The sequence below is a fragment of the Perognathus longimembris genome, chromosome 1 (genome assembly GCF_023159225.1).
Source record: "Perognathus longimembris pacificus isolate PPM17 chromosome 1, ASM2315922v1, whole genome shotgun sequence".
Taxonomy (NCBI): domain Eukaryota; kingdom Metazoa; phylum Chordata; class Mammalia; order Rodentia; family Heteromyidae; genus Perognathus; species Perognathus longimembris.
In genome coordinates, this window is record NC_063161.1 from 117,105,815 (window position 1) to 117,118,580 (window position 12,766).

General features: G+C 36.6%; 1 protein-coding gene across 21 annotated transcripts in view; it reads right to left on the reverse strand.

The window, feature by feature from the left end:
• Bnc2 (basonuclin 2) overlaps window positions 1–12,766 on the reverse strand; it is a 428,651-nt gene that overhangs the window by 11,960 nt on the left and 403,925 nt on the right. For 16 of the 21 annotated variants that reach the window (XM_048353623.1, XM_048353382.1, XM_048353903.1 and 13 more), the window contains one exon: window positions 12,572–12,637. The exons of the other annotated variants lie outside the window; for them this stretch is intronic. In XM_048353623.1, the coding sequence (XP_048209580.1) occupies window positions 12,572–12,637 (66 nt within the window). The remainder of the gene's footprint in view (window positions 1–12,571; window positions 12,638–12,766) is intronic. 21 annotated transcript variants of the gene reach the window in all.

A 12,766-nucleotide genomic window follows, 5' to 3' on the forward strand; every position in this document is an offset into this window, starting at 1 on the left:
TCCAAGTGCAGGTTGCTAAGCAGAGTGTGGGAAGTGCTTCCTGTGAAGTCTATGCCATGATATGTGGGGATGGCATCGTGCGGATTATAACAAGAATGTGGAAATACACTCAGTACTAGTATTCTATTGATAAAACAGTCTGCCAACTATAAACAGCTCACAAAACTTATACCCCCCATTTTACTATCTTTAACACCCTCCCCACTTTTCTTCATGTCACAAACACACATTTTGCATTGACTGCAATCTAGAACTCAGTGTTGTTTCTCACACAGCTGTAGTTACCACTTCCTAGGTTCACTGCTGAGAAAACAGCAGCCTGACACACAGCAGTCACATCAAGAGCACTGAATAGGAATAAATTAACATTGACAAAAGGACACACTGATCACCCAGATGGACACCTCTCCCCTAAGATGACTTGTGAAATTACACATCTCTACTGCTACGTTACCAGGAAGAGATTTTTCTCTTCATTTCTCACTTACAGAAGTAGAGATCTGTAATCTAATTAGATGATGTACCAGCCCTCAATATCTGTCAACCAAACGATGTGCAGAAATGTGTAGAGCAGCTCTGGCACTCTGCTCAACAGTGTCCCTTTTCCGCTGTCAGCAGTACTGCTGGCCTCTGCTAATATAATTACATTGACTTTTATTCAATTAAGTGCCATCCCTCCCTTTGGAAAAAAAAAGCTACTTTATCAATTGATTCAGGTGTAATGCAATAATAAAGATGAACTCATGGCAGTGCATTAGCTCTGCTGTTCATAACTTCAGTGCACGGGTTCATTCATGGTAGTCGATTTCCATTATGCAACCACAGTTCAAGAGAATTGATTCTCTTATGTTCATTTCTTAATCTATTTCATTTTTGTTTAATAATCTTCCTAAATGCCATATGCAAAACACTTGAAGTGGGGATGAGAAGAATGGGTTATGGAAAATGGGCTGGTTCATTCTGACAGTGAACTTGGAGATTCTTCAACATACAAAGTTCTTGGGGTGTAAAGAAGGAAAGGAAAGAAGGGAAGAAAGGAGACAGAGAAAAAATCTTTGGAGGGTACTGATTACTAATGTTGTTCCTCAAGAGCTTCTACAGAATGGACTAAAGGCAGCACTTGGTTTTCACAGAGACCTATTGTTGGACTCTAAAGTCAGTCAATGAAAACCATTAACTGTCATAAAATACTGTCCTCAAGAGGTATAAAGACCTGGGGTTAATAGCAATTTGAAGAATATTATACATTTATTTGGATCAGCAAAACTGAAGAGGTGAACAATAAGATAAAAAAGACACAGGAAGAAATCTCCTCTCTTGACAATTCTTATAGAGAAGAGGATCCTGAAAAGGAAATGTCAGACTGCTGAAAACAGGATGCCCCTGGGACAGGAGGCTATTGTACAGAACAAGTGGAAGAAAGATTCCATGAAGCAACAATTTTGAGTCCTCTAAAATTTGTTCTAGAAGGAAATTTAGTGTTCTGAACATTTATTTACCTTCAGGAAAGGAAGAATGATGACTAATGAAATCTAAACTGAATTAGAAAAGACATTTTACAGGAGTGTACATAGTATAAAAGCTGTTTCTATTTGCTCTGACTAGGTAGATGATACAATGGAGAGTATGGAGTAAGAAAATAAGTTCCCATGTGTAAAGAGTATTAGCACAGTGGTCCAAAACTTGGCCGAAAGAGGGATACTTGCAAGAATATAGGCCACATCTAATTTAAGCTGTGTCCTGCAGATCTAGTAGAATTACTTTGCATACAGGAGGCATTTGAAAGTAAATTTATTTGTCTTCAATTAGGAAAATATGTGAGTCTTAAAAGAAGCTTTTCCAAAAATGTACTGCAGAAAGAAATAAAATAATCCTGAGGTAGAAACATTTAACAGTGTATTTGAGAAAAGACACTGGTAAAATATCCCCAATGTGTTGCAAGGGAAAGCTACAAAATTAGAGCACACAAAAGGCCTTCCACTTGAGCTATGCTTGGAATTAAGAATGCTTTTTTTCTCTGAAGTTTTGTACTCTTTCCACACTGTGCATTTACCAGGAGCCTCTTAAGGACTACCATCACAAAGAGGAAAAAAGCAACTAAAAAAAAAAGTAATATAATTTTGGATTGGGTGGTAGTAGTGGTGGTGTCAAAACCCAAACTACTTGCTGGGGATATAGCCTAGTGGCAAGAGTGCCTGCCTCGGATACACGAGGCCCTAGGTTCAATTCCCCAGCACCACATATACAGAAAACGGCCAGAAGCGGCGCTGTGGCTCAAGTGGCAGAGTGCTAGCCTTGAGCGGGAAGAAGCCAGGGACAGTGCTTAGGCCCTGAGTCCAAGGCCCAGGACTGGCCAAAAAAAAAAAAAAAACCCAAACTACTACTTTTTCATTTGTAATGTTGAGTAAGTCCTGCATATGAAGGAAAGGGAACAGTCAGGGAGTTTTGTTCTGTTTCTGTAACAAAAACTTTCCCATGTGGCTACAGAAGACATGGGATTCATCTTTGGAGAGGATAAGCATCTACATCCTACTTTGCACATTCGCACATTCTATCCTCGTGTCTCTTTTCTACTCATCCAAATGTTCCATTTGCATGAATACAATGTTTCGTAAAAAATTAAAAAAGAAAAAAGGATTTTTTAAAAGTTGTTTCTAGTTTTCATATTTGGCTTTGAGACCCGGAAAAAAAAACATTTTTGTTTATTAAAAAATTAATTTATTTTTTCAAATAAAGTCTCACTGGCACAGTATTTGCATAAAACTTACACATTCTCCTCTACAATAGCTCTAGGTTACTTACAATAGCAAAGCAACTTAAAAGCTGTGAAAATTGTTGAACTGTACTGTATAGGCTACATATATATTTAAAATATTTTTATGTGTTGGTTGAATACATGAATGGGTCTGGAATCTGTGGGTATACAGGGTAAGCTGTATATATACGTGGGGAGAGGGAAAGAAGGGAGGAACTTATATCTAATCTGATTTAAGTCAAGATGCCACTAAAGGGCTAGTTAAGAATACTTCTGAACAGAATGCAAAAACCTATCTAAATCCACAGAAAAGAAAAATGAAAATTTCTCCCCCTTCTAAGTCCTCTTCTTATCTGGATTGCTACAAAGCTGTTTAGTCCTTTTTCAAAATTTCTGTATTGCTGTTTATTATTTATTATTAGTGATGTAGTGTGCTTTTCACAGCTTTGTGAATTAAGTGACATTTTGGACACTGACCATTTGTGCAAAATAGATAGTTCAGAAGGTTTATTATTTGAAGACTCTGAATACCATTTCTTTTTGGGGGGGAGATTGAAGAAAAACTCTCAAGGTAAAATGCTCTTTGGCAATTTCCCCAAATACAAAAATGTAGAGAAATAAATGTTAATACAAGAAATAAATGCTAAGCAAATTCTTACAAATTAAAAATATAAAATTCCATCATTCCAATCCCTTTCAATATAAAAGAAATCATCTATACTGGTCACGCAGACAGTTCCCCTACATTCAAATTATTCACTTGAAGATAAGCTCCTACCAAACTCTAGGGGGTTAGCTAATTTACTGCACAGATACGGCACGTCCGTTGTAATAACAGGTAGGATGTATTGGGGTCGACCATTTATCAGAATTAGACTTCTTTTCTCCATTCAGAGTGAATTATGCTGCCTACACGACTCCCCTCTCTCAGAGCCTGCCATCCCCTTACGGCCCCTAATGTGGCAGGCAAACAAAATTGACAGTCTCATCTTGTCAACAAGGGGCGATTCTCCTGAGAAGCCATTTAACTTTGCAGAGGAAGCAATGTATTAATGTGCTTATCCCAGGAATGTTAATCATCTTCAAGCTTCCGATCTAACTTTGACGTGAACGAAATCACCAAATTTGTTTACTAAATGAATCGTAATATGCTAATAAGAAAGCATGACATATATGGAAAAGCCAAACAGATGGTTTGTTTACTCCACTTTGCAACTTTATAAATGTTGTAACTCTGAAGATGTTAGTGAGAATTATTGGTTTGTTGGCAGAGGCAATCGTGTCTTTCGCATACTAAATCTGGCACTACCGTTAGAAAACAATTTGTCATTGCTGTGGAATGCATAAAAAATGTTAATGTAGGGATGGCATTTGGGAAAGCAGATTGGTAGATACAAAATGTGTGTGCTGGATGTTCAGGTTAAGTGTAGAATTCATATCCAACGGCTCTGTTCCCTAAGTGTTTTACTTTGGAGCTGTATCTGACACGCAGGCTTCTCCGGGGTGCTGATTTATTCAATAGGTACCTGTTGCATTGTAATATGAGATGAGTGTTACACTGTGAACAGAATGATGTCTCTGAAACATTTAGAAAATTTCTCAATCAGGCAGCTCGTATGGTGCTCATTTTACTACTACTGTTAGGTAAGAAAAAGCAGAATCATATGAGCCCTAGCAGTTTTTTACAGGTTTACTGAGAAATCTGAGCTATACTTTTGTTTCATATATGCCCTGACCAATTAAACACTCAGATCTCTCGTCTTATTTTACATTCTATTTATATAAAAAGTTTAGGAAGGTATACTTCCAAATAGGAGGGATGCGTTTTTCTCTTCTTGTTCAAATTTGACTTCCATTTTAAAAGCAATATTTTCTTTTCTTATGTACACAATATGGGGTATCAATTTCTCTACAGCTTTCAAAGGACATACTTTTTAAGAAAAAATTCAAAAATGTTTTCTATTATTAAAACAGTTTTATGACACAACTTCTTAAAAGATGACACTAGAAGCTGGGTGCTGGTGGCTCATGCTTGTAATCCTAGCTACTCAGGAGGCTGAGATCTGAGGATCACAGTTCGAAGCCAGCCCAGACAGGAAAGTCCATGAGACTCTTATTGCCAACAAACTACTCAGAAAAAGCCAGAAGGGGCGCTGTGGCTCAAATGGCAGAGCCCTAGTCCTAAGCACCAAAGCTCAGGGATGGCACTCAGGCCCTGAGTTCAAGCCTCAGGACTGGGAAAAACAAAACAAAAAAAAGATGGTACTAGAGAAGAATGAGAAAGAAGAAATTACTTTAGAAAGCAGTATTATTTAGTTAAGGCTTTATCGGTAGTTCAATGTGAAAAATGAAACTACTAAGTGGACTTGAATAAAAAGAAAAAGCATACTCTAATTTCAGTTTTGTCAAAACTACCACTTAAAACATAAAATCTTCAGTTAAACAATCAGCAATATGTATCTTTGCTACTACACATACTCTATTTTACAAACATCCAGATGATTTTTGTGTAGCTCATTGTCCTTTTAAATCTAATTTGACATGGTTAGAGGTATAGATTATTGCATTAACAAATTAATATTTCTTACTATAAGCAATTATTATTGCTATTTCTCCACCATTAGGAGACTAGTCTTAAGGGATTTCCTAGAATCTCAACAGGAATGGAACTTTCTACCCATTTGCAGAAGAGAAATGAGAGAGTAAAGTGATCTAAAGAACCAGTGAGTTCATCTTACTGCCCAAGGATCACTTTGGAGCAAGAAACATTAGAGGCTTCCCCAGCCTGGCGCTTATATCTCATTTGAAACATCTCCTCATTCCTGACCAACAAAGAAAATTTCAATAAAGTACTTTTACTGGTTTAACAACAGTGAGCTCCTGGGATTGTCAAAGTGCTAAGCCTTTTCCAAGGAGAGAAGAAATCAGCAGCTCAAATATAATTAACCTTCCATTCTCAATGCAAACTGCCACGCACAGGAGCAGTGCAGTCTATTAGCAAAGTTATAATGGCCAACAGGCAGAAGCAAAATTGGTCAAAAAGTTGGCTGCTGCTGTCATATTTTTGGAATTATGATTAATGGTACTAATAATGCGGATGATTACTGATATGTGTATCTCCAGCAGTTTATCATATTGCTCTGGCTGCCTACGTCCACAATAAACAGGATGCTATCATTTACCTCTTTATTGAAGGCAATCCTTCTCTTGAAGGAGCATATTCTAATTACTTTGTAATGTTTTATGTCTTAAACATTTTGCAGCTCTGGACCTTGCCAACTGCTTCATGTCTACCATTGATTAATTACTGAATGTTTAATCAAAATTTAGAACCTAATGTAGTCATTTATGAGCATGCCACAGTGCCAAAGTAGTTAGGCTCTGCTCCCAAGTCTGGAGAGTGCTGGGTTCAAAATCAAATCCCAGTCAGGCATGAGGATCCAAGAATTTTACCTTGGGTGCACTGAGGTTGCCAATTCCATCTTTGCTGATGAACGGAAGGTAATCTAAACAGCATCTACCTTTCACCACTGGATTTCTCCTTCCATAACTCCCTAACCCACAAAGCACCACCATTGCTGTTTCTGAGAACAAGAAGATGCTCATGAACACCCATCAGAAGAGCATAGTTTTTAAGTGGTTAAAAAAGTGAAAAATAATTTGCTGGGACAAATATGTAAGTTTTTTTTAATATAATGTGAATTTTTTATGGTACTGTCATACAACCATTCACCGTTGAAGTTAAGTGTTTTTTTAATACCATTACTGAACTGCTGAAATGGATGCTAATATAGCTTGGAGTGCTAATGTCAAGTCCTGGTAATAAAAAAGACAGACTGCTGAATGAAATAATTTCAAGTAAAAAATAGAACAAAAGTACTCTCTCTCTCTTGCTCTCCACTTTTATTGAATTGGGACTGACTGAACCAATTGCTTTAGAAGTCTGTAAAACACAATTACTAGTGAGCTAAGTGACCCACCGGTGCCCCCTCAGTGACAGAGCAGACTAAAAAGGCAGCAGAGTTAGGGAAGGTCCCTTCCACTGACAATCAGATTACAGAGGCTTCCTTCAGAAGATCTGTTATTCCCATTGCTGAAATCGGAATCATTTTACTTTCCAAATCTTCCTATTTCTCATCAATATGATAAAGTAGCTTCATACATCACTTTCCAACATGGAATCTCTCTTCTAGCAATTAAGGATGAGTTGTCTTTTGATATATCATGTATGTGGGTGTTTATTTAAAACACATATATACTTTGGTGCATGTAGATGAGAATGTTAGCATAATCTTTGAGTGGCTGGTCATAATTACAAATAATATATTCCAGAGAGAAACTGAGGCATGACCTACATATGTTCTCATAGAATCGCTTCCCCCCACCGCCCAAGGAAAGTCAAAATTAGCACAAGCGAGAAGAATTAAACTGAAAGTGGGTAACATTTTTCCCCCCTAGTTAATAAAAGAAGTAATAAACTCCATAAAGTACTAGAGTTAAGATCACTAACACTTCAGGCATAACAGCTTCTTTACCAGGAATTTACAACTTCTGTTTTAATTCAGGCAGCTTGCATGAGGACATAAAACCTAGGTACTTTTTTTTTAAAGTGTGGTTTTATGTGAACTGAAGAAAAATTGTTCTTTCCTAAAAAGTATTCTTTCTTCCTTGGATTAGCTTGCTTGCTTCTTACACACTTATACACACACACACACACACAACTCAAGAATAAGTGACTGAATCCCTTTTTTATGACACTAATTTTTTGGCGAGTGTAAACTCCTTTCATATTCTGCCATATTCATTTATTTGAAGCTCATGGGAGTCTTATGGCAAAAACATTAAATTATTTGAGTAAGTTTTAGAAAGCACAAAAAATAGAATGCTTTACAACTCAATTTTCAGTATAAAATTTAAACAGAAAAGTCTCTCCCCTCTTAGTAAACAAGAGAGTTGGCAGAAATCTTTTACCTAAGAGAGAAGGGATCTGACCAGGGTTATATAAGTGAATGTTAGTGTGTCTAGTCTTATGCCTTCTTCCTGGTAGAAAATGGCCTGCTTTTTAAAAAAGGAAAGGCTGCCTATGAAAACGAGTACCTCAAATGAAATATGAGAAACACTCAAAACTAATAAAGTCTATCAAAGGGCCCAATAGATTTTGGTGGAGCAGAGGGAAGTAGAAATATGGAAAATTATCCTTTCTAAGTAGAGCAATCATGAAATAGACTGCCTATGCACTAATTATATATCTACTTCTCTACCTCAAATTTCTGCAATAACACTAGTGAGAATAGTGTTTCTAAGGAAGATGCATAAGGACTATTTGGAAACAATATGTTAGTGTGATGAGAGTTACAATAGTCATAAGAGATTTATATTACCTTCACCAATAGAAATTTAAAAATAAAAGGTATCTTGGCACCATGCAAGGGAAATCATTCGCTGGCCATTATACTTGGCTGTCTATTTGGTACGCAGTTTTGAAGACAGTGGAAGTGGCTGGTGTAGTTCTTCTAGTAGAGGAGTGAAAGGTCAGCAGAGGCTTAAATGAGCTTGTCTTGCATCCAGCTGGGCCAGCAGGCGGTCATTAGGAAGATCCGAGGCTCACTTTAGGCTTGACAGAGACTCTCCCCATGATACAAGGAGACCGTTTTGCTCATTGCTCTTCTCCCAGTGTATAAAAAGAACCCCAGGGACAGGAATGACACAGAAGTTTATCTTACTACCAAAGTTTTGCTTGAGGAGGGCACAACTAGCAATTACTCAGGAGGGGGATTTATTTTGTTTGTTTGCTTTTGATGGAAAGTAATGGAGATAAGTACAAAAGGCCTATTGATCCACTGGCTCTATTGTAAAGCCAAATAGAATAGCAGTGAGGGGAAAGATATCTTCTTTAAAACATGTAAAAGTCAAAGGACCTGCACAACTTCACTTTACAAAAGAATTTTTGAAATGAAGCATTGTACTTTGATTGGGAAAAACATAGGAAAAGAAATAGTTCATTCCTTAAAATGTACTCCTCTTGTTCTTGGAGAGGATTAACATACCAAATTTAACAGCTATTTATATTAGGGAAAATGTACTATTCGTTTTTCCCTTAGTGCTAAGTGGCTTATTTCTTGGAAGTATGGCCTGGTGAACTTGTGTGTACATATTGAAAAGCTTACTAGAAAAGTTTGCATAAGTTTTCAAACATAGAGACTGATGGAAAAAATGGATGTTGCTATGCTGAGGTGATAACAGGAGGCAGGTAGCATGTTTTCACATCTTCACCTCTGTTGTTAATGTATGCAGTGGCTTATCAGAGGTAGCTCATGTTAATTTATTCCTACACACCTGTATAGGGCTGGAAATCAGGTAATAAGACAAGCAAAAACTATACTATACATCTTTACTTTTTACCTACAGCTACCCAGAGGCCCATATAGGAACAAATTTAGTTCTGGAGACATCAGCAGGTTTTAATAAACCAAATACAGATGATTTACTACATACAAATCAAGATGTTTGCATGTTTAAATCTGTACTGATTTAACTAACAATTACAGAGAAGGTTCACACTTGGCACCAATGGTTGCCTCATATTTATTTATCAATCACCTGAGGCAAACAATATTTTGTTTTTAAATTTATTCATGCAGCTGAATCGCCTTTTGTGCACCTTAAAGATGAAGCAGATGAGCTTACTTTTCCGATAAAATTTACAACAAACTAGCTGCTACTAGTGGCCGCTAATCTTAGAAGAGAAGAATATAGATGGGGGAACTCATGGAAGATGAAAACCAAAGGAGAGATACTTGCTTCCATACATATCATCTAGTTTCCAAGTACAAAAATCTTCATTTTAGGTGAAAGTTTTAAAACTGCTAATCACTAAAATAGATACTAGCAAAATTGGACAAATTAGCAAAGGGCAAAGAATGTTGGAAAATAGGATGGACAGGTATTCATTTGGTTTTACACTTTGAGTAAAAAACAAATGAAATGTACACACGTCCTTCTCTCAAATACATGTAATCCATGGTCAGTGAGGCCCCTTAAGAATGAAATATTAGGTGAGTAGCAATGAAATAATCAAAGGGAAACTATGTTCTGCTGACTCTATGAGGCTGTCTTTAAGCAAACTTCCTTTATGAAGATCGTAGTCTATGCCAGTTAGAATTTCTTCTTCAAATGTAGTACCTCATATGTACACTTCAAAATTAAGGACTATGCTTTAGTTTTAAATATGGTCCTTCTAGACCATAGGCAAAGACCTTGGCATCCTTTTTAACCAACTGCAAAACCTTAAACATAGTATTTAACAGCTTTCTGCTTCCTTCTTACTAACATGCCTATCTGAAGGCCCCAAACCCCATTCCCTCATGTTCACTGTCTTGTAAGCAACCCAGTATACCTGGGTGTGCTAAGCCTAAAGATGAGAAGGCTGTCTTTGTGAACAGGAAGAAGGAGATTCTGTTAGCTTTATCAAAGGCATTCTACAAGCCCCGCACACTTCATCCCTCACTCAAAATTTTCTCTAGTGCTTTATTTGCACAAGAAAGAAACTGTGGAATCTGGATGGAAAAAGCTGAGACTCTGGAGAAAGGGAAAATAGAGGGTTAAGGATGGCAGGATTAAAGACAAAGAAGAGTTCTTTGGAAAGGGCAGCTGGCTCAAGAGAAAGGTAAAAAATCTTAGTTTCAACAGTGAACTGGAGAGGGAAAAACTAGGAACACAGACATCTTGGGGTGTTCCTGACTGATACAAAGTAAACAGAGAGGAAAAGATAAGTATAAGGGACAGATCAGAGATGAGACAGAACAGAGATGGGATCCAAAAGGTTGAATCACGGGCTGACATTAGTTAATGGAATGGCCTTAAAGTCTTACACAGGAGTGTAATTATGTTCCAGAGTCTACTCTGCTGAGACACAGAAACAAGCTGGGACCCCAGTGGCGCCGCTGTTTCTAACTTATGCGGTGGTAGCTAGTCTTATCTAATTATACTGATAACTGAAGTCATTGTCTTAACCAAGAGGAATATTTTCCTTTCAGAAAAAGTTAGGTCAAGATTAAAGATTTTTTAATGTTTTAAAATTTGGACCAAAATATGTGTTTTGAGACAGCAAAACTTCAAGTGAGAAGCAAACACTTCATTCTACATTACATTTTCACCTTGTATTTCTTCACATATCATGTGTGACAATACTATAAAATTATGAAGACTTGGTATGATGTACTATTTTATACAAATGCAACGTAGAAACTGTCTTCTGAAATTTTCTGTCTTCTGTGAGACTGAAAACAGCTGGGAGCACATTTTTATTATTCTCATTCGAATATTCTGGTTATCCTACCAACTGGTTCAAGCTCCTAATCTTAGAATGAAAGTGAAACTAATGTTTTCCTGCTATTCATGTTTTCCTTTCACAAAAGGCACCTTCAGAGTACCTCCTTATATACTGGGAACAAACACCAGCAGTACTGAGTTTTCTAGTGATTGGACATAAAGTAACACATTTCGGATATGTGGCCTTTTTGGACCCACAGCTGTTTATTCCAGTGTTAGGACCTACAATATTTTCAACAAACCATCTAAAACTATGACAGGAATTCATGCAAATAAGCTTGAATTTTGGCTTATCTTCAAATACTCCATTTCCATAAATGTTTTATGCAGCTTTTCATGAGACTTTTATTTTTGTTAAATAAAATCCAGTGCATTAACCTCATTATCACTAGTACACCATTTTAAATGTTAAAAAAATGAATATTATTCATAGACTTGGGGGAGACTGAATATAGTACTAGGTTTTAGTATTCAAAATATAACTATTTTATCTGACATATTCTGGGACTTTCAATGATTAACTAGAAACTGAAAATAACTGTGTGACTATGAACTGTTTTTAGCAGAAAATGGTATATGGAGGTAGAGAAATATTTTAAGAAAATAAATTTCTCCTCAAGGCATGTTTTGAGTTACTTAAGAAAGCCACTTATTTCTTTTAGAGATTCCACTTTTTAGAAACTGGGTCCCTTTTGTGTCAGCATAAAAATTAACTTTTAATTTAAAAAAAGATCGAGCTCTCAAATTCAAAATTCAAATAGACTATTCTAGAAAAGCACTACTTTTGGGTGGTACTTTCAATATGTTACTTGTCATGTAACTCTATCCAATGATAAGTACCAGAATTCTGGTGGTAGCTATTTAGAAACTCCTTCATTAAATTTGTTTCTTTTATGTATATTGATTTTTGCCACATAGCAAAATTTTCTCTGAAACCATTTGGAAAAATAATGTAAAATCAAGCCCACACCAATATAATAGGAAGACCCAGCTATTGTGTAGCTGAACTGGGCTTGTATCTTATGTAAATAATGTGCTCATAGGCTTACCTCTACAAGTAAAGGATAACTTTGTTACTCTATTACTGACCACCTTGACACATTCCATATACACTGCCATTTTCTTTACAATTAAATAAAGAACATGGTAGGTTTAGGACCAGCTGCTTTTGTTTAAGTCCAACTATTTCAGAGCTGCAGCTCCATAGCTAGAATGTGATGTCATCTGAAGGCTGGACATAAAGTATTCTAACTGATCTCTAAGCATATGCATGTCTCCCCTTCTGTGCCTAAATCACATGGGAGGTTCCATCTTAGAGAGGTGATGAAAGACACTATGAAATAAAAATAGAGAAACCCATGCCAACACACCTTTTCCCATACAACAATAATTGGTTTTGTTTTCTTCTAATATTTTTATGACTTGTAAAGAATTCAAGGACACACTAAATACTCATGTAAGGAATGATAACATTTCTGGTTATACCTACGGAGATGCAGGCTGTCTCGATGTCCTGGACCTATGGTTCTTTCCATCCGTAAATTTCTGTTTCTATATTGGATAAATATGTGTGTATGAAGATAATATATTGATTTAATTAAAAAGCCACAAGGCAAAGCAGAAATATATATATATATATATATATATACACGACAGAAGCTGCGGCTTCTAAGTCAAGGT